This window comes from Natator depressus, chromosome 13 (assembly GCF_965152275.1).
Source record: "Natator depressus isolate rNatDep1 chromosome 13, rNatDep2.hap1, whole genome shotgun sequence".
Taxonomy (NCBI): Eukaryota; Metazoa; Chordata; order Testudines; family Cheloniidae; genus Natator; species Natator depressus.
In genome coordinates, this window is record NC_134246.1 from 15,498,636 (window position 1) to 15,518,237 (window position 19,602).

Sequence of the window (19,602 nt, forward strand, 5' to 3'; positions counted from 1 at the left end):
GAAAGGCCCTGTGCAAACTGCTGCTTCAATTGTGCTGGTAACAAATGCTTTCTAAACTGTTCTCATCCCATATTGCTCTCCCAGAACTGCATTTCCCTACCATTTTCCAAGATAGTTCTAGCATGGGACCATTTAGCCTTGTGCAGGCTAATAGTGTGGGACACAGGGTAGTACTGACAACCCCAAGCACTGAGCACAGCCAGGTCCCAAAGTTTGATTTGTTTTTAAACCAATGTTAGGTTCTCTTTCTTTGACTTCTTTTTAGCCTTTTTGGTGTACTTACGTCATATTTTCAAGCTTTTCTCTGCAACCCTGAGGTCCAGAAACATAGCTATTTTATTGATTGATTGATCTGATTTAACGAAAGATGCAGTTTTCACATAGGCCATTCACCATCCTTCACTCCTATCTGGAAACAGAATATCCCACCCTTTCTATTGAAATTACCTCCCATCCCTGGTCTCCTTGTGGAAATCCCAGAATCCAGATCTCCCTCCAGCCAGGGCTTAATTTGTAATGAAAGAGGTTCCGGGGCTCAAGCAATTAGTTTACTTTCAGAACTGACACGGCACAGGTGCTGGGGCTAGAGGTGCCACGGCTGAGCCCTGGCAAGCCCTGGCACAAATTAAGCACTGCCTCCAGCCTTTGTCCCCTTTCTCCTGCAGCTTTCCCATGCATGTATCCCAGAAGGCTTGGAGTGCTTCTGTGACTGTGATTGTTGGATTGAAGTCTCCTCCGGAACATTTGTGCTTCGATTAGGCATGGGGCTCAGGAGCTCTGCTAACGTCTACCCTGCCTCAGGCGAGCAGCTTGTGGTTAATAAACACAGTCTGACAGGAGGAAAGAGATATTTACTTTGGCTCATTAAGTTTCACTCTAAAAAGAAGAGAAGGAAGAATTGTTCCTATTGCTCTCAGGTTTTAGTTTGAATTTTATAGGATCAGATATTTTTAGCACCAGAAAGCATCCCCTCAGTCATCTATTCCTGTCTTCCTCTTCCCCCATATGGCATTGGACTGAGTCAAGAGCCTTGGGAATCAGGGGATTCTGTTTGGATCAGTGAATTGAAAGCCTGCCTGGGAAGGTGATCTTGGGCTGGCTGAGGTGAACTCTGGCTGGCTGAGACACAGGGGGGGAAGGCGGGGCGGGGGAGGGGGAGATGTCCAGGGGATGCCTGAAGTTTGCATGAGGGGACAATTGCAATGTGAATCCAGGCTGTAATTCCTCAAGTGTCCATTTTTTCTTGTGAGCTCTACTTGTGATGGCGCTTTGGTGGGGCTCCTTCAGGAGCCAGCGCCAGCGCTTGACTGAAGTTGTGGTAGCAATGTTTCCCCGTAACCATCTCACTTTCAGTGTTCAGTGTCCTCGTTACTTCCATTCATCGCTGCCTCCTTGTCCCTTTTGACCAATCCAAATAATCTCTCTTCTTACTTTTGGTTCCCTGCAAAGCCCTACGGATTGGGCAAACCAGATCAGGTAAAATAAGAGTGAACATCTGAACCTTCATCCAAAACTCAGCCAAACTTCTTTTGAGCTTCTGAACTGTTTATCTAAAGCTTTTGCACTTTTAGCTTCCAGGTGCTTTTGGATGCTTTTACATACTAAGCCTCTATTCTAAATCCTGTAAGGTTCAGCCATTTCCTTATCCTACTGTCTTTGATTTGAGCCACGCATAGATCATCATTTCAGACTTTCCTCATTAGACATCCTGCCTCTAATCCTTTCAACTTTCAGGTAGGGATGGCCACAAGCTAACAACCTTGATTTGAAAAACCGCTAACCTTTGAGTTGGAGAGGGATCAAAATGCAAACCCAGCACCAGATCAGAATTTTGCAGCTGACCTCATGATAATAGGTCAAACCAAAACTCTGGGACCAAACAACCTGAACTTTGCAGGAGTTTGAAATCTGGGTATGTAACTGAGTCCATCCCTGGTAGCTGTTCTTTGGACTCTCTCTTCATAGGTGTTCTTGGAGGTCAGGGTAAAGCTCTTGGAGGAATTATTGCAACTAGACTGGAACAGGCCCCAGAGATTAAGATGCCGAGATAACACAGTGATGAGGGCAACATAAGAGTCAATATAGAATAGAAGTAAGCCACTGATCCAGAGCCAAACAAAGTCAATGGGAGCCCTTTCTTGATTTCAATAGACTTAGGATCAAATCCTACCTTTTAACATTCCTATCAATGTGAGTAATTCCTGATGATGTAAAAGCATCATAGTGAAGGTAGCATATATATATGTTAATCCTGGTTATTTAGTTTTTGAAAATGCTCTCGCCCCCTGAGAAAAGGGGACAGGATCCAGCCATGTCTGTGTACATAGCAGAGCATCTGTTCATTATGTGATGGCTGGATTGGTGCTCCCCACGGTGAGCCCACAAGTCTACTTCTCCCAAGAGGCAGATCAATTTAGTGGTTTTCTTCACATCTCCCATTCCACCCCCACTGCTCCTTTCACACGCACCATGCACACACACAAAGAATGCCTAAGAAGTTCCTCTCTGGGGACTCAGGCAAGCGTTGGACTCAATGAAGTTTAGTCATAGAATGAGTCAGTACGAGAGCTGGTCAGAAGATCTTTGGCTAAATGAAATTTCAACGAAATATGTTGTTTCACCAAAGTGGAAATGTCTCCCTGAGACGTATTGGTTTCAATGAAGTTTTCCTTGGGAAAGTTAGAGAGAAAGAGAGAGACTCTCACACTCTCTGGGTCTCCCATATCCCAGGCCAGGGCCATAGCCCCCAAACCACCCTCCCCCACACACCTGGCTTTCCCCAAATCAAAACCGTCTGAGTGTTTCTGTTGTGCATTGGACTAAAACAACCTTTTGAACCTCAAAAATCGCTGTGTTATTGTCATCCCCCTGTCGGCAGGAGGGGAAAACAGAGCAATGCTTGACAGCCCTCCCAGCCAATGGAAGGAAGCGTGACCCCAAAGCAGGACTGGATCTGCTTATCCAAAGTGACGCATTGCAGGGTGAAAGTGGAAGAGAAGAGTGGCACCTCTTGGGGTGATGGGGGAGGCGGGTCTCAGGTGAAGCTGGAAGGATCAGTGATTATTTAAAATAATGCTTGTAAGGCCGTTACTAGAGTTTGTCACTTGGATCCCACCTCTGCCTGCTACACAGCCATTAACAACACTCCCTTGGGGCAGGATTAGGTCAACAGTGGTGCTTATCTCAAGGGCTGATTGTCTCCAGTCAGGTCTCTGAGCCACTTGCTGTCTTCCAACTTCTTCATACAAGGAACCATCAGCTTTTCTGCAGGAAACTTGTGAGGAGCAGATGGTAGCTGGCTCTGTGCAGCTGGACAGAGGAGGAAGGGGAAAGCGAGCAAGTGCAAGGAGCTTCCCCGAACCCATGCACACCTGCACAGGGATCAGACACAATCCCAATCCTCAAGCACCCTAAGAGCAGCATAAATCCTTCTGGCATTGCTAGCCACCCCAAAGTGCTAAGAGAGGCATGGACTCACCCTCTTCCTCATTATCTGGCATCAAGGTTGGATGCTTTTTAAAAAGATCTGCTCTAGGAATTGTTTGGGGGCAGTTCTCTGGCCTGTGTTATGTAGGAGGTCAGACTAGATGATCCCAATGGCCCCTTCTGGCCTTGGATCTATGAATGTGAATGAGGAAAGCATGCTGCACTACCAGAAAGATGTAGGAGCCACCTCCCTTCCTGCCAGAACACATTCTGCCTGTCGTGTGCTCTGCACGTCTGAAGCGTGGCATGTGGAGTGATTTGCTTCCCCCTTTCCCTCCCTCCTCCCCTTTTGTGAGGCTGGGGCTTGCAGAGGCACAGCACAGCCCCCCCAGACAGCAGTTCCCTTTTTCTCTCATGTCGCTGGGCGTATTGTATTTCTTGGCACTGAGGATCCATGACATCTTGATTTGCAGACAGTCAAATAAAATAGAAAAATAGTGCAGACTTTAATAGGTTGACATGCTGCTTTAGGCCAAGTGCGAGTATTTCTTTAACATTTGCTTTGCTGCCTTATGTCAGTAACAGTTGCTATTGAAAGTAAACACCCCAACTGGCTAAATCAACAGTGTTTTATTTATTCAAGCTCATAAACTACAGTAGCTGGAGGTCACTTTATGAAGTGCCGACCCCTGGGGGAGAAGAAGAAATAATGTGAAATTATTGCATACAGGCCATCCCTCATGAGCTTTAGAGGAAGGGGATTTACTGGTGATTAATATTCCTTGCAAAGGAAAACAAAATAATCCTGCGGAAGCAACACACCAGTGAATCTTCTGTCCTCTTACAAGTGAAAACATGGCATATGTTAAGATCCTAATTTCTTTGTCAGTTCTGTTACAATTGTGGCTCAGGGAGAAAATAATACATTAAAAATAATAGTAAATAATAATAATTAATAATAGAATATTGAATTTGCAAACAACTTAATGGCAGCTGGATGCATACAGGTAAATGTCATCTGAATAAACCATGTTATGCACCATGACCTCACCTCTTCCCCATGTGCTTCCATTAACCTTATGCCAGCCTCAAGGAGAAAAACCAAACCCTGTGATTGAAATTCTTAGGACTGATATTTTTAATCCTCCGATCCTGACATATTAATTAGATATGGAATGTTTCACTGTCCTAAAGTGTCATCTAGTATTTCGGGGGGAGGGAGGGGAGTTGTCACCATTCTACCCCCAGAAATGGCTGCCTTTCAATGATGGGCAAAATGATCCCAATACACAAGCACAATTTTCAGGGGAACAAGAGGTGCAGTTGCATGCGCAAAATTCACTTGCAACCATGGGCCTAATTTATACATGTAGTTATGATCACTGCATGCGCACATTGGTAATTATGCAGGCAAATGACTGTAATTGCCGATATGTGTATGCAGTTGCAAGATTTGGCCACACGGTTGCTGAACCTACAGGGGCAAATCAAGTGTGGATTTTGAATACATAGTTGCATGGGCCAGTGTGAAAAGTACTTTTAGAATTAAAGGTGCCCATAAAGGAACACTAGGGCTTGGAATGCATGCACACCTCCCAGTGCATCTGTTCCCCTCTGTGGGCCCCTTTAAAAGGAAAAGCAGGGCCCAGAAGCAGGAGGAAGCATGTGCCGTTAAGGAAACTGGATTTAAGGCTTCCTGCCTCACTCACTGAAATCAATGGACGCTGCGGTGCGTGCTGTGCTCCATTGAAAATTAGGCCCATAGTGACCCTATAAAGAAACATCACGCCTTCATTCTGACATGACACTGTATTGAATGAGAGGACATTCAAACCCAGGTGAAGTTTAAGTGTGTCCTCCTTAAAATGTAGTAGATGGGTTTTTGATGAATATTATTTACTCTTAAGCTTTCAGGGCTATAAATCTGTCTTTGTGATAAATCCAATTATGAACTCATCAAAACTTGAGTATTTAAAAAGAGGGATTAATCATACAGTCATGTGGAAGAAATTAACAGCTTCTGTGAAAGTTATCTGCAAAGATACTCTTAATTGGCATCTTCTTAGTCCAGCTGTCATAATACATTTGATGGGCACAATAAGGCAAACGATTGTCCTAAATTCAAAGCAAAACAAAACAAAAAAATCTACAATGACACAGTTACTGTGATAAATACCAGACTAAATTTTTAAAATCAGCATAAAGTATATTCTGGGATTGGAGGTGGAGTTTGTCAGCTGAGCCTGTACCCTGCCTCCATAGCATCACTTGCAATATTGTGCACAGAAATACATTTGGGCTAAACACCGGGCCTGGTCCCAGGATGGTGTTTGATCCTTTCCAGATGTCTATTCTGGGGAAGGACTCCTGGATCATGACTTTTTTTCAGATACTGCTGCTTGTGAACAAGCAGGCTTGCTTGAGGAAACAGGTTAATGTGGATGGAGATGTGATTCCTAGAAGCTTTTTTCCTGCCCGTATGAATTGTTCGAACTCATGTTAATCAGTGATTATGATCTGGAAGATGCTATATTACATTTCTGTAGAAGAGCCTCATGTGCTTCATAACTCTCTCTCAGGGCTTTGTGTACACAGCAGTTGTGCATTTTTGAACGGCTTGTTCTGAAGCCTTTTCATGTTGTCTGTCCTGCTGGACAGGCGTGGAGTTTTGCATTGGTTCTCTTAAAAAGGAATTCAGTGTTGTTCAGTGGAATCCTTCTTGCAGGTGGAATGTTAAGGCTCCAGGATTGTAGTGTGTGAGCATTTAAAATTTGGCCATTTATTTGGAAACAGACATGGGCACGCTCCAGCTCATTCATCCAAGTTGTCCTTTGTCAAGGACAAGGAGTAAGGCCAGCCCAGCTACAGCTTTGGAGCCAGCTCCTGAATGATTCCAAATAAAAGGTCTTGAGTAAGCTTATTTTTCCTTTTTAACCTAAATTTAGCATCTTAGAGAAGCTCCTTTGGCAGCAAGAGGATGGTAACGATGACAAGATCAATCCGTGGATAGTTCTGTGAAGATCTGGAAAGTCCTGGTAAACCATATTTGATTTCATTCATGTCTGCATTTTGTCCACAGCCCAAAGATCTGCTCATGAGCTTCCAATGGTTGAAAGACAAGATATTGAGAGCTGCCTAGTTTACGGCGGACAGCAGATGATCCTGTCTGGTCAGAATTTCACAGCAGAGTCTAAAGTTGTATTCACTGAGAAGACGTCAGGTAAGGCAGATTTGCAATGTTTCCCTGATGAAATGTATAGTCTTAGTCTTAAAAATATGTCACACATTATGAGTATCTGTACTCATATGAGTAATCCCACTAAAGTTCACATGAGTAAAGCCATTCTATGGAGCTAATCATATAAAGTAAAGTTACTCGTAGGCGTAAATATCTGCGATAGGCCCTTAATTTTCAGGCTCCAATAAATAAATGGTAAATCAAGGCCACCTTGTTATGCAGGGCCCAGAGGAGTACAAAGATGACATTTAGGTATATTGTTGCAATTTTCTAATGCTAATTGTATTTCATTTTTTAAAAGCTAAATACTATCATAGATATATTTGAAACTGAATTTTTTCTATTGCAAATCTAGTACGAAATGAGTCCATCTTCTCTGAAAAAAACATGAATCGTGTATTTTTTTGTAAAAATAGGATGATTTTTGTATTCATATTGAAATGCAAAAGAAAGTTACTTTTAATCTCCTATATTGTTGCATATATATTGCATACCTATAATTTCAATCTTTTCCTTAGAGAGAACAATTTTAAGTGCAAAACAACAACAGAATCATAATTTTCCACATTTTCAATGTGAAAATAGCTCCTCCATAGAAAAGTGAAATTTCAGGCATGTGAAAAGTCCTGAAATGAATTGGAAAATAGTTTCATGAGAAATTTCACAAAAAATTATTTCCACTTTTGCACAACCCTTTTTATAATCCAACTAACTTGATATTGTTCTTGATCCAAAACTTGTATCATATTGATATACATTTTCTTGACTAAGAGACTGATTCTGTAAGGCACTGAGGGTATGTCTGTATAGATAAAAGACCCCCGGAATGGCTGCAGCTGGCCTGAGTCAGCTGACTCGAGCTTGCAGGGCTCATGCTGAGTCACTATAAAATTGCAGTGTCGATGTTTGGGCTCAGATTGGAGCCCAGGCTCTGAGACCCCACAAAGATGGAGGGTCTCTGAGCCTGTGCTCCGGCCCCAGCCTGAATGTCTGCATTGCAATTGTTAGCCCCACAGCCTGAGCCCTGTGAGCCCAAGTCAGCTGAATTGCACATTGATTGGTCCGTATAGACCCCGCTGGAGTGCACTAGAGGTTCCCTAGTGCACTTTAACGTAGTACTGTTTGCAACTGTTTAGTGTGCTCCAGCGGGGTCTACATGGATCAATTAATGTGCTGCACATTAGTGCGCTTTAGGAATCACACCCCTGTAATGTGCATTACCCCACTGCGTAGACAAGCCCTTAGGGAGTCCCTGCCTCTACAAGCGTACAGCCTGTTATACGTTTTTACAGTGCCTACCACCGAAACTCGCAGTGTTGCTAGAATGAAAATAATGATAGTTGCGCAGGGATTTTTAGTTTTCCTCGAGTCAACCTTACCATCTTTGCTGACCTCTCCTGACTGTGTGTTCATAATGGCATGTCAAAATAAGAATCAGCAACCCTTTGGTTTCTGAGTCAAAGTATACCTGACCTCAAAAAATATGTTCAGCATGGTCTAATGCAGCGGTTCTCAAACTGTGGGTCGGGCTTTGGCCCCCTCACCCAGAGTGGAAGGGCTCAGGCTTCGGTCCCCCCTCCTGGGGTTGTGTAGTAATTTTTGTAGTCAGAAGGAGTGAAGTTTGAGAAGCCCTGGTAATGGTTTTAAGCAAGGTAGCACAAATCCAGACTACCATATTTACCGGGGCGGAATGCAAACAAATGCATTCTGCTGTTGTTTGTTACCTCTTTTCCCAGAGAGGAGCCTTGTTGCTGTTCTGATTACATATGCATGAACGCAGCTTAGCCCACTCTCTAAGCAGTATATGCACTATTCTACATTTTCTCTTGTTCTCAGAAAAAGGACCCATATTATTTTTACAAGTTGTCTAGTTTTGTATAACTTATCCTACAAGAGACTTGACTTTTATATTTTAAACAATGCACTACATAGGAATAATAATGAAGTCTAACAGAATACAGCCCCTTTCATCCAAGGATCACAAAGCATTTTATAAATGTGGAGGGCCGGATTCTGCCACTTGTGCTTGTGTTGATTTCAGTAGGACTAGTTGAGGAGTAAGGGACTCCTGAACAAAAGAGGCGGAATCTGTCCCTTTTAACTGAGCTTTGAAATGCCCTCGGAAGATAAGGCAAATAGCGTTGTTCCCATTTTATGGGTAGGTAAACTGAGGCATGGAACGATTAAGTGATGTGCCCAAGGTCTCATAGGAGTAATTGGGCTTGGGTCTCTTGAGCAGTGTATAATTTTAATACAAGATGTCTGATTAATGATAATTGTCTTTTTTTGGGGGGGGAAATGAAGGCTAGGGCCAGTAATTGCCCAATATAGACGTAATTAAAAATAAAAAGTGCGGTCAGCCTCAGTTGCTCCACACACCATCAGAAAGTGTGTTGCTATTTAGTGGAGAGACCAGCGGTCTGTGGGCCACCAATCCTTCCTTGGAACTTTTAATGTCAGTCAGAGCAATTTCTTGGTTCACTTTTTTTCTGATTAGGCCTGTGTGTTGATTCTTTCCCTGCTGTGCTGCCATTGTTCCGTCAATGTCAGTGAATTGCTGGGGTGCATGAGAGTATGTTTGGTAGCATAGCACTGCTAGCTGTTTTGCAGAGACTAAAGAGGGTCAATGGCTCCTCTCAATGCCATTTTGAAGCAGCATCTGAAATCCCCTCCTGCTATTTCCATAGGACTTCCAGAGAAATTTGTGACCAAAATGGATGTTAGAAAGTGAAATAAACAAGAGTTCTGACCACGTGAAATCTAAGGGCATCTACTCTAAGAAGAATAAAGACCTAAAATCAGTCTGAGACTGATGTTTTCAACCTGGAATGATCCCCATCCATCAGATTGTGGAACGCCATGTAATGCTATCTGGGTGGCATTGCATGGACGTACTACCAGAGAGAAAATATGAGACACAGTTAATGGAGACTGTGTGTGGGTAGTGGAACATTAGGTGTCTTCCAAACAACAGAATGTGATGGGATTGAAAATCTTTCCAATACAGCCAGAGCACCATTTTTACAAACTGACTGCGCAAAGGAAGTCTTTTTGATAACAGAGCAAAAATATAGCTCATATCTTCATAGCTAACCCCAAGCAAATGATGTTGAGATTAATTTTGATCTGTTTCAGCAAATGCCTTAATTCTTGCCAGGGGTACCTTCCAAATAGCAGGATGTAGGGAATATCAGTCCAAGAAGAGAGGAAGGATAGGACTCTTGTGGTTAAGGCACTGAAGGTGAAAGATGGTTCTGTTCCCAGCTATTTGAAACCAGTGGGAGCTGCAGGTGCTCAGCACCTCTGATAATCAGGGCCTCTGTGCTTCAGTTTCCTTATCTATAAAATGGGGATTATTAGTAGTATTAATAATTACATGCATTACTGGAGAACCTACAAGCCCCAGTCATGGACCGGGACCCTATTGTGCTAGGTGCTGTACAAACATAGAACAAAAGGATAGTCCCTGCCCCCAAAGAATTTACAGTCTAAGTCTAAGGCCTGTACTACACTGTGGGGGGGGATCAATCTAAGATACGCAACTTCAGCTACGAGAATAGCATAGCTGAAGTCGACGTATCTTAGATCAACTTAGAAACACTTACTTTGCGTCCTCGAGGCGCGGGATCGACGGCCACCACTCCCCCGTAGACTCCGCTTCCGCCTCTCGCCGTGGTGGAGTTCCAGAGTCGACGGTAGAGCGATCGGAGATCGATTTATCGCGTCTACAGTAGACGTGATAAATCAATCCCTGATAGATCGATCACTACCTGCCGATCCGGTAGGTAGTGTAGACGTGGCCTAAGACAAGAGCCAACAGGTGGAGACAAAACAGACAGACAGGAGAGCACCAGGAAACAACGAGAAGGATAATGCAATCCCCTGCCTCAGAGTGAGGGTGTGAGACCTAATTTATTAATGTTTATAACAGTATTTGAGATCCTTGGGTGCAAGCTGCTGGAGAAACACTAAGAAGTTTTTTTTAAAGGAGTAGCTTGCATGCTGCAACTCTGATCTTCATGCTATCTTATAAGAAACACTGATAAGCTGTTCAGAAGCAAACAAAGCCAAAATAAACCCATGGTAGGTGGGTTGTACATCTTTCTGGTGCCCCTGTCATTGTTGCTTCCGCTTTCAGATAGCGAAGCTGCCCTAGTGAGCCTATGCAAGGATTATATCTTTGTGAAGGAAGGAAGCTGCACCAGCACACAGGGAAAGTATGATTATCTCTGAGTTTCACTTTGTGAACTCATAGGGCTTGTCCACATGGGGAAATTGTCTCAAAAATTTCCAACATTGGCTGTCCCCGTTTCAGGTCCATCAGTGCTAGCAAGGGTGGGAGCGCTAGTGTAAACAGGGCACTAGCAAGTATGGGCGTTTAAATGCTGTACAGTGTGTATACCTGCTCTGAACATGCTTCGATGACGTGATCCTTAAAAGGTGAAGTTTCAGGCCACGCTAGCAACCCAGCTGACAGAACCAGCGGGGGTGAGGATTAGAATTGACTAGCACACACATCTCCATGCAGCAAGAAATTTTAATGAACCTTTTTCGCTGTGAATCTGAGATTTGCTCAATCTGACAATTTTGATCTGAATTGCAAACGCTCCAGAATCTGGGTGTGTTTGGATGTGGGGTCAAAAGGCCAGTCTCTCCACTGAACTGGGAACTGAGGATGTATGACATGGTGTGCAATAAGAAACAGAGCTAAAGTGCTATTAAAGTGTTTCATGATAAATTAAACTTGACTCTCTAAACTGAAACCCTAAATTTGCCATTCCTGAGATGACCTTTCAATTTCTTCTTTGGCTTTTATAGACAACTCAACATTCATCATTAGAGAAATGAAACTCTACCCATATTTGATACTAATATACAATATTCCATGCATCCATAAGGAACAATGGTAAATGTTACTGGATTTTGTGTACAAACTATTTCATTACAGCAAGGAGGGCATTATAGATTTTTCCCTGGGCAACTCATTAGGTGATAGGCTGAAATATTTTTGGCTGGCAATGTTAAAATAACTGGTGCTTGTTCTGTTGTACTGACCACAACACAAACAAGCACTGTATAAAAGACTGTCGTTTTAAGACTGGTACAGGAAATGGTAGCAGGAAGTGAACTTCAGTGGCTGGGCGCTACTGTTAAGCACTGTAGTCTTGAGCTCCAACCATGTACTGCATTGCATGCTTTTATTAAGAAGGCATCTCAGAACTAAGGGCCAGATCCTCAGTTGGTGTAAGTCATTATAGCTGAGTGAAGTTAATGGAGCTACACTGATTTACATCAGTTAAGAATCTGGCTGCAAGTGGGTTAAGATTTGCACTTACTTCGTGCTAATTCAAGTAAATATAATACTTGAGTCTATAAAATTTGATAAGGGAGCAAGTGATTCTGCAGACAAGAATTCATTTTCTGAGGCCAAATTATTCTTTTTATCTTGACCTTGGTAGAGGAGGACTCCAATATCGGAGAAGGGTTTCAAAGGTCCAGAAATTCAAGGCTGTCCATGTTTTGGTTGAGTCTCGATCTTTCTAGTAAAATCCATGGAAAAAAAAGTTCTGGAATTTCCCTTTTAGATTTGTTTTAATTACCATGTAGTAATTTGCAAATTACATGCCTTCAGTTGCATTGTATTTACTCCCATTTTGTGTGCTGGTTACTGCTGCTTTTTGCAAGTGTTAGAAAAGCTTCGTATTCCTCTGGGAGAATCGTACATATGCACGGTGTTTTCCTTTGCCAAACTCTTATGGTGGCCACATAGACATCATGAATCATCTGTAGGACAATGCGGGAGGTGGAAGAACAACCCAGATGGAAAGTGTATGTCTTTGGAGCAGATCTACCATAAATCTTTCATTAACTCAGCTATACAGTGTAGGGAGAGGAGGTGGCTGCCTCTGTGCCCTTTGAACTTGGTGCAGCTGTTGAGGTCTCTGATGCATTGATGCTTAAAGTCCATTTAAGAAAAATAACTTCAACCCTCCAGATTTGACAGCAGAGTCCTGATTTTTTTCTCCCCCTGGAGTCTGTCTATCTCACATTTCTGAGGTTCCCATCTCTATGGTATCTAAGGCTCCAATCTGGTAGCAATGTATATACATGAACCTCTGGCTCTATATGGAGGCTGACTGACTTCAAAGGAGCTCCATGTGGTTGCCCAGTCGCGGCTGCCAGGGACAGGGGTCTAGCATGCTGTGGGTGGGGCAGGGGAGGAGGGGCTCCGGCTTGCTCGGTCCCTGTCCCTGGCAGCTGGGTCCAGGCGGGGAGCGGCCCACTGCTGCCCTAGCTGCCGGGGACAGTGGCCAAGCGAGTAGGAGCACCCTGTCCCCCCGGCATGTTTCTAGCTCACTTGGCCTCTGTCCCCGCCATGGCTACCAGGGAGAGTGGCTGAACATGTGTGTTGGGGGGAGGTGCAGGGCAAGATGGTCAGAGCCTCCCCCTGCAGGTAATATGGGGCAGGGCGAGCATGGTGACTCAGGGCTGGGCGCAGGGCTGGGCACAGGGTGTGTGCGGGGGTGTCACTGGGCAGGGTAGACACGTGGGGCAGTCACGTGTCCTCCCCTTTAGTGTAACCCCCCCACACCCCGTATAGGGAGGCACGAGTCATCTACGACCGCACCGTCGATATTATCTCTTTGTACACATGGCGGAACTTGAGGCACTTGCCAAACTCAACACAGAAAATAAGTGGCAGAGCCAAGACGAAAGCTCACGACTCCCTGACTGCCAACCCTCTTCTTGTTCCACCTGCAGGAAGTTGTACAGAGTCTGCTGCTTCATTTCTGAAGGTGTCTCAGTAGCATTCACTATGTCATGCAAGAGACTGCATGACATAACATACGTTACAGGTATAATTTGTCATCACAATGTCATGCTGTGTTATGTCAACTACCGACTAAGTCTAAAAAAATAACTGTTTGCTTTGATGTTGTAAGCACCATCTGTTGGGCTGGAAATTCAGCAAGTACAGGCTTTGGCCCTTTAGTGTCCATCCAGGCTGATCATTTTGGGAAAATGGCTCAGGGGAGAAAATGATACAAAGTATCTCCTGCAGTTCCCTGCCATTGTCCGTGGTTCTGCTTAAGTACAAAATATACTGCAGGCGATAAACCTGCCCTACCAGTGGGAATAATAAAATGGTCTTCACCAGGGTTGCTTGCACCAGTGTAAGGAATCCCGAATTTGGCCCAGCGTATTAATTGGTCCACTAGAAATTTTCTCCGCTGCTCTCTGTTCCCTTTCCCACAGTCTGCCCTACGCAGAATTGGAACCTGATATTGTTAAAGTTTTGAGATGAACTTTTCAACCCATGATATCTGAGCAGGCTTCAAATTAGGTAAAAACAGTTTGTGTTTCCCTGGTAGCTACAAAAGGTGGATAGATTTCTCATCCTGATTTACATCCAGTCTCAGTGACCCCACCACCATCCCCACTGAGACCCCAGTCTCAGTGACCCCACCACCATCCTCACAGTGAATCCAAAAGGAAAGTCCCTGCTCTGTTAAGGAGCACATCTGTTCATTGCTCTGTTCTTATTTATTATAGTGCCATAGCGCCCCAGTCATGGACTGTGAGCCAACTTTAGTAGACACTGTGCAAACACAGAACAAAAAGATGATCCCTTCCCCAAGGGGCTTACAAGCTAAGTATAAGACAAGGGACAAAAGATGGATACAGGCAGATAGGGGAGCACAGGGAAACAGTGAGACAATATTGGTCAGCATGACAGGCTGTGCTCTCTGCACACCAGCAGTCTAATGGTTGTCCAGTTTTTTGTAGGGATCAAAGCAAAAGAGAGTGTTGAGGAAGGATTTGAAGATAGATAATGAGGTAGCTGTGCAGATGTTCACAGGAAGATTCTCCCAAGTGTAGGGGGCAGCACAAAGGGGCTTGTTTGAAAATGTAACAAGTGGGCAATGGAGGCTGGCATCAACAGCTCAGTCATGAGTGACAGATGGCAGGTAGGGTGGGTTTTGGCTATAAAGGGCCTTGAAAGTAAATACAAGCAACTTGTGTTGACCAAAGTGATAGGCTAGGAAAATGCTCTTTGCAGCAGCATTCTGACTGGATAAGAGCAGGGCAGGTTTGCACTTGTCAATGGCCAGAGAGAAGGCTGTTTCTGTAATTGAGATGCATGATGATAAAGAGCCCGGATGAGAGTTTTAGCTGTGTGGCTGGATAAGAAAGGCCGTGTCTTAGAGATGTTATGCAGAAAGAATTGGCAAGATTTAGACATAGCCCAGATATGAGGATCTAGAGAGAGGTCTGAGTTAAAGATGATGCTCAGGTTACAGGCCTATTTGACTGGCAGGATGATGGTGTTGTCCTTAGTGATTGAGAAAGGAGGCAGTAGGGAATGTTTCGGGGGGAAGTTCGGAGCTGTGTTTTAGCCATGCTTAACTTGAGCTGGTGGCTGGAAATCCACAATATGTCAGAGAGATTGTTTGGGTACAGCTGTCAAAGCAGCTACTGTAACTGCTCTTGTGCACATATACATGTGCTTCTACTTTGTGTGAGCAATCCCTGATTGCATACACAAAGTGGGTGATTGCATGTTCAAATGTGCCTAATAAACCATCTGTGCTCCATGTGCCTGCTTTGCACAAAGTAATTATGCCGGCACACAGGTAGACATGCAAATACGCAAGCCAAGTTTTTTGAATACCCATCCCGCACTGCCCTCTAATAATAAACAACTGAGTTCATTTGCACTATTTCTGTTGCTGATTTCTAACACCAGCACAGCCTTCACCACACACATCAGTATGCTGACAGTGGGCAAGTACGGCCAGTTCTCAGAAACATATCACTGCAATTGTAAAAAAACCAGATTTTACATCAATTTTTCTGTCAAAGGTTGAACTCTTTAAATATTCCTGGAGCGTATCATTCAAAGCAGGTGAGCGTAGGGGCACTTTCTATTGTTTGGCATTTCTCCTCTAAAGAGGAAGATAAACTGGATGCTTGTTGTCAATCCTACTGAAATACATTATACGCTGCTGTCTACCATAGTTTAAAGGAAACTGTGGCTTTTATAATCTCCTCCTCTAGTTGAGGAAATGTGTGGATTGCCACTATATCTTTAAAATGTAGTTAAAATGAACACTTGCTGATCAAATAAGAAAAGCTCAATCTTAACTCTCTCTTCACTTAGGGCCTGACGTCTACTGGTCCTGAGAACCCTCAGTTCCAATTGAAGTCAGTGGGAGCAGCAAGTGCTTGGTTCTTTTGAAAATCAGGCCGAAAAGGCACTGAATGCATACAGAGGAGTGGGGAAAGCCTCATTTTTTAATAAAAAGAAAAGGAGGACTTGTGGCACCTTAGAGACTAACACATTTATTTGAGCATAAGCTTTCGTGAGCTACAGCTCACTTCATCGGATGCTTCATCAGGCTTTTCCACTGAATGCATCCGATGAAGTGAGCTGTAGCTCACGAAAGCTTATGCTCAAATAAATGTGTTAGTCTCTAAGGTGCCACAAGTACTCCTGTTCTTTTTGTGAATACAGACTAACACGGCTGCTACTCTGAAACCTGTCATTTTTTAATGGGAGTTCAGGATCCTCAGCATCCCAGAGCATCAGGTCTTTTAGCTCTATAATGCCAGGTTGCAAAGGTGGAGCGGGGGGAGAGTACAGAAACCATGCAAGGACAGAAACTAAACACAGTTGCATCTCGGGGACAAATTTTTTGGTGGGGCTTTAGCAGCACATGGGCACATCAAGGGCTAAATCCTGTTGAGCACCTCCAGATCCCACTGAATCTAAATGAATGCTGCAGATGTTGCTCTTAAAATCTGGCCCTAATTAAGGCCACTTCTGGAAGTGCCCTTCTGTGCTTTGCTGTGACTGGCATGCTGTTTAGTGACATACAGTTTTGCTGGTGTGCAGAGCCCTGCCAGAATGTGCACATAGGCATTCTGCAGTCCATACCTGCCAACATACCTTTAATTTAAACACATGCACTCACACTTGCGTTGATTGTCATATACGTGCATAAATTCAGGCACAAACCACTAGAAGCACATGCCCTCCCAGTGCTAAAGTTTTACTTTCACAGTTCCAATTTAATGGGATAATTGTATGCCTTTCCAGGCCATAATTCAAATATGCAGTTATTTATTTATATTACAGTAGTGCCTAGGAGCCCCAGTCAAGGTCAGGGCCCCATTGTGCCCAAGTATAAAGAAGACACTCTCTGTCCTAGAGCAATATTCTTCTTCTCTTTTTCATAGTACTACGTCTAAAGTAGGTGAGAAATAGGGGAAAGCTACCTTCTAATAATCCTCCCAGTTTATTAATGATCATGCCGTTCACCTCAAAAACATCCAAGGGAAATACAAAAATTTCAGGCCATTTTCAACAACTGTACTGTTGGATTTAATGACACCCTGGAAAATTAAGGATCCACAATAAAGCACTCCCATTTCTCCCCGCAGAAAGGTTTGCTTTCTGACCCTAGAGAACAACTTGCAGGATTCCAAGGAAGTCCCAGTAAATTCTGACAGCAAATTTCAAATGCAAAGGAATTGAAATGGGAAAATTTAAATTTTGAGAGCGGCCAGAGCAATAGAACATGACTTAAAGAGATTATAGTTTAAGATACCACTCTCTGATTTTATAAGAATCTCACCATGCACATGCACACACACCACTTTCTGTTTTCATAACTCACTGAACCCAGAACTCAGCATCAGGAACAACAGGAATTTGATTCAGTTTTTCAGTAGAAGAGGCCAGAAAAGGAGTTGTAGACTCTGGGAAAAGCAACAGACTCCATAGATCTGAGCTTGTCACCTTTGAACATGTGATTACTCAATTGATTATGGATCAACAAGATTTTTCTCAGGGACTATATGAAATAAATGTGCTACAATGCTAGTATTGCTCCTTTCTTGGTGCACCGGATTGCTAGGATTTTCTCTGGTCCTCTCATTTTGTGACTGCAATCCATCTTTTAATGCCGGATGCTTCTGGATGCACATCCTCTCCCAATATACCCCTGCAGAGCAGCGGGATGGTTCAGGGGAATAAATTATACTTCTCTGTGTGGGGAGTCCCCCCTGCTTTTTATATTAGTTAAAGGTGACCGACTGCCTTACAAGTTAATCTCCTCTCCTTATGGCTTGCACGCCACCAAAGAAAAATGTCTGCAGAATTGAGAGTGGAGCCCAGAGCCCAGCTGGGAGGTTTTGCTGCCAAAAGAGGTCAGGTTTCAGCATGAACTGTAGAGGGCAGTGCTTTGGGTGAAGAAAGACAAAGATGCCTTGATAAATTCCAGTGCTTGAGCATTTGGCTGAAGAGGAGCATCAGCCATCAACATGCCACATGCTTATTATGTCGGCCTTCATGGCAACTTAAAGTTTGTCTTTTTTTCTGTTGAGCAGACTGGAAGTTTCGTTGGTAAATGGGACGTTCTGCTTTTCTCAGTCTAACAGTTGCTGAAAAAGCACTGCCAACCGTTCCAGCTGCATGCTTTCGCTTGGGTGCGGCATTCTCACACTCCAAGGGGAAGTTGTCAGATGTTAAACTGGGGACCCCCAAAAACCTCACTGCAAAACAGGGGGAAAAAATCTAAGGGTACATTCACCAAGTATATATTTATATTTTAAAAATGCGGCTGCAGAAGCTGAGTTGCCATAGCTGTGAGAGACTCACTGAGACAGGGTGGAATCCAGTGTTTTGGAAGGTTTCCCCGTATGACACAAGGTTTTGGAATTTTACAGCTGGTAAATCCTTATTAACACAGGCAGCCACTACTGGCTTGGATTCCCTGGCTCACTGTTTACTATGGGGGCTCTGGGTGGAAGCAGGCCTGTTCCTGATTATTCAGCTTTGAAACTTAATTGTTTAAAGAGCATTTAAAAAAAAAACAATGAAATTTCTTGGAATAAACAAAAGGCAGCGAGAGAAGCTCCCATCACCTGTTGAAAGCAAATTGATCATATAAAAAGCTGGCGTGGGTAATGGAATTCCCCATTCTCCCACTTAGTCATTGCATCCTGGTGTGACTCATTTTATTATATGGAGGTTCCCAGTAGTTTTATTTTGAGTGGAGCTTTTGTTTAATAAAATATAGAAATATGTGTCCGATATATATTTCTTATTAAAAAAAAACCTAAGTATATTTCCATGAATTGGCCTAAGGAATTATTTGGAACAGCTCTGGAACTACAATCTGCCCCTGCTGTTTCACTACTCAACTACTGTATTTGTTTCATTGCAACTCAAGTCGAATTCCTTAAACAATAGACAGCTCCTCTAAGACTTGTTCTCACTGTACCAAATGTCAGACTTGGGGTGGGGTTGAGTGGTGGATGACTAATTCGCTGGCCTTTTACCTCCCAGACCCTGACATGTATCTTTGGCCCTGGTGACTCAAATTCAAGTCCGCAGTGAAATGAAAGCACTGGCTTCAGCTTACCACAAACAACTGCAATGGGAGTTTTGATCCAAAAACAAAAACAAAACAAAAGGGTCCACAACATTTGACCCTTAGGAAGAACTAAGTGGCCCTTTTTGGGTGAGCTCTAAATGTGGTCAAGTTGCAGTAACTCTAACTTTGAGAGTTATCTGTAACTGGATGCTCCTGGGGAGCTCTGCCTAGTGCCACATTCCGACCTCACGTTCAGTGGTGTATTGCCATTGGCTGAGATCAGATGCCATCCCCTAACAGTGTCTCCCAGGATGTATCTGAACATTCCATAGGTGGAGTCTCTTCCTTTGGAACAGTGGAGTTGGCAAAGTTGTGATAGTTTTTGTTCTCAGGACATCTTGAAAAATTTTCTAGGCTCTTCTCGGGGTGGGGTGGAGGGCAGCCTATCGCCTGCTCATAAAAAGTCAGAGACATATTAATCTTCATGCATTTTGGAAGCACTGTGAATAGCCAAGTCCAGAGGCAATTCTATATAGGCATTTAGTGATGAAGCAA

General features: G+C 43.6%; 1 protein-coding gene across 3 annotated transcripts in view; it reads left to right on the forward strand.

The window, feature by feature from the left end:
* NFATC2 (nuclear factor of activated T cells 2) overlaps positions 1-19,602 on the forward strand; it is a 131,495-nt gene that overhangs the window by 57,329 nt on the left and 54,564 nt on the right. For all 3 annotated transcript variants that reach the window (XM_074969979.1, XM_074969980.1, XM_074969978.1), the window contains one exon: positions 6,506-6,646. In XM_074969979.1, coding sequence (XP_074826080.1) covers positions 6,506-6,646 — 141 coding nt within the window. The remainder of the gene's footprint in view (positions 1-6,505; positions 6,647-19,602) is intronic.